The sequence below is a fragment of the Geospiza fortis genome, unplaced genomic scaffold (genome assembly GCF_000277835.1).
Source record: "Geospiza fortis unplaced genomic scaffold, GeoFor_1.0 scaffold241, whole genome shotgun sequence".
Lineage (NCBI taxonomy): Eukaryota > Metazoa > Chordata > Aves > Passeriformes > Thraupidae > Geospiza > Geospiza fortis.
Window position 1 is genome coordinate 1,169,258 of NW_005054491.1, and position 1,134 is coordinate 1,170,391.

Below are 1,134 nucleotides of genomic sequence, written 5' to 3' on the forward strand. Positions count from 1 at the left end.
GCAGGAATTTCCTCTGGAGAAGGGGTGAGGTGGGAACCATTTTGTAAAAAATCAGTAGAAAAAGAAAAAAAAAAACCCCAAAAATACCCCAAAAACCCCCAAATCCAGCTGGAAAAATCCCTGTTGGGAATGGCCAGAGGGAGGCTGGGGAGGCTTTTCCCTAAATCCCACAGCTCTGCTGGGATCCAGGGATGGCCCTGCAGGGGGATTCCCAGCTGGGAGAGATCCCAGGAGGAATTTTAGGGATCCCCAGGGATGGGGGAGGTTGGGATCTTTGGGGGGTTCTCTGTGCTGTCCCCAAATTCAGGGCGGGAGGGAAAGGAAGGAGCTTCCTGGTGCATCCAGAATCTTGGAAAAATCAACTTCTGGGGGAGTTTCAACCCAAATCAGCAAATTCCCAGCGTTTCCCGTCTCCCTTTTCCACACTGGAATTCTTCCCACTAAATCCAGGGCCTGGGAATTGTCCAGGGATGTTTAGGGCAGGTGGGGAGGGGGAGTGGAGGGACCAGTTCTGTTCCCATCCCTTGGGAATCTGGGACTGGGATTGAACTGGGAGCGCTTGAATCTCACGGGGATGACCCGGCATGGAGGAGAGAGCAGGGAAAGGGGAACAGGAAAAGGGGGAGCAGGGAAAGGGGAACAAGAAAAGGGGGAGCAGGAAAAGGAGAAGCTTCCATGGAGCCCTTGGGTGGATGCTCGGGAGAACTCCAGGAATTTTGTGGAGTGGCCACCGGATCTGTGGGAAAGGGACAAATCCCAGGATTTGGGTGCAACGTCTGAGCCCAATCAGTGTCCCCAGGGCCCATCCTGGGGCTCAGCAGCTCCTGGGAGACATTTCCAAAATCCCAGAATCCATGAGGCTGGAAAAGATTTCCCAAAACCGCCATAGGCAGAGGCCATTCCTGGTTATCCTGAGCACAGGATTTTTGGGAAGAGAAGGGATAAAAACAACGCATCCACGGCTGATGTGAAATCCTGGGAGTTTCCCCATTCCCCACAAAGCTTTGGATTGGGTTAGGAATGCCAGGGATCGGGTTAGGAATGCCAGGGATCAGGTTAGGAATGCCAGGGATCCCATCCCAGGACAGGGAACATTTCCCATGGGAGAGGAATTTGCAATTCCCTGGATTCCTG

At 53.3% G+C, this 1,134-nt stretch overlaps 1 protein-coding gene across 1 annotated transcript in view; it reads left to right on the forward strand.

Annotated features, from left to right (window-relative positions):
- The first annotated feature begins 191 nt into the window (after nt 1-191).
- MAP1S (microtubule associated protein 1S) overlaps nt 192-1,134 on the forward strand; it is a 19,661-nt gene continuing 18,718 nt past the window's right edge. Inside the window, exon 1 of the mRNA XM_031063278.1 lies at nt 192-264. Coding sequence (XP_030919138.1) covers nt 192-264 — 73 coding nt within the window. The remainder of the gene's footprint in view (nt 265-1,134) is intronic.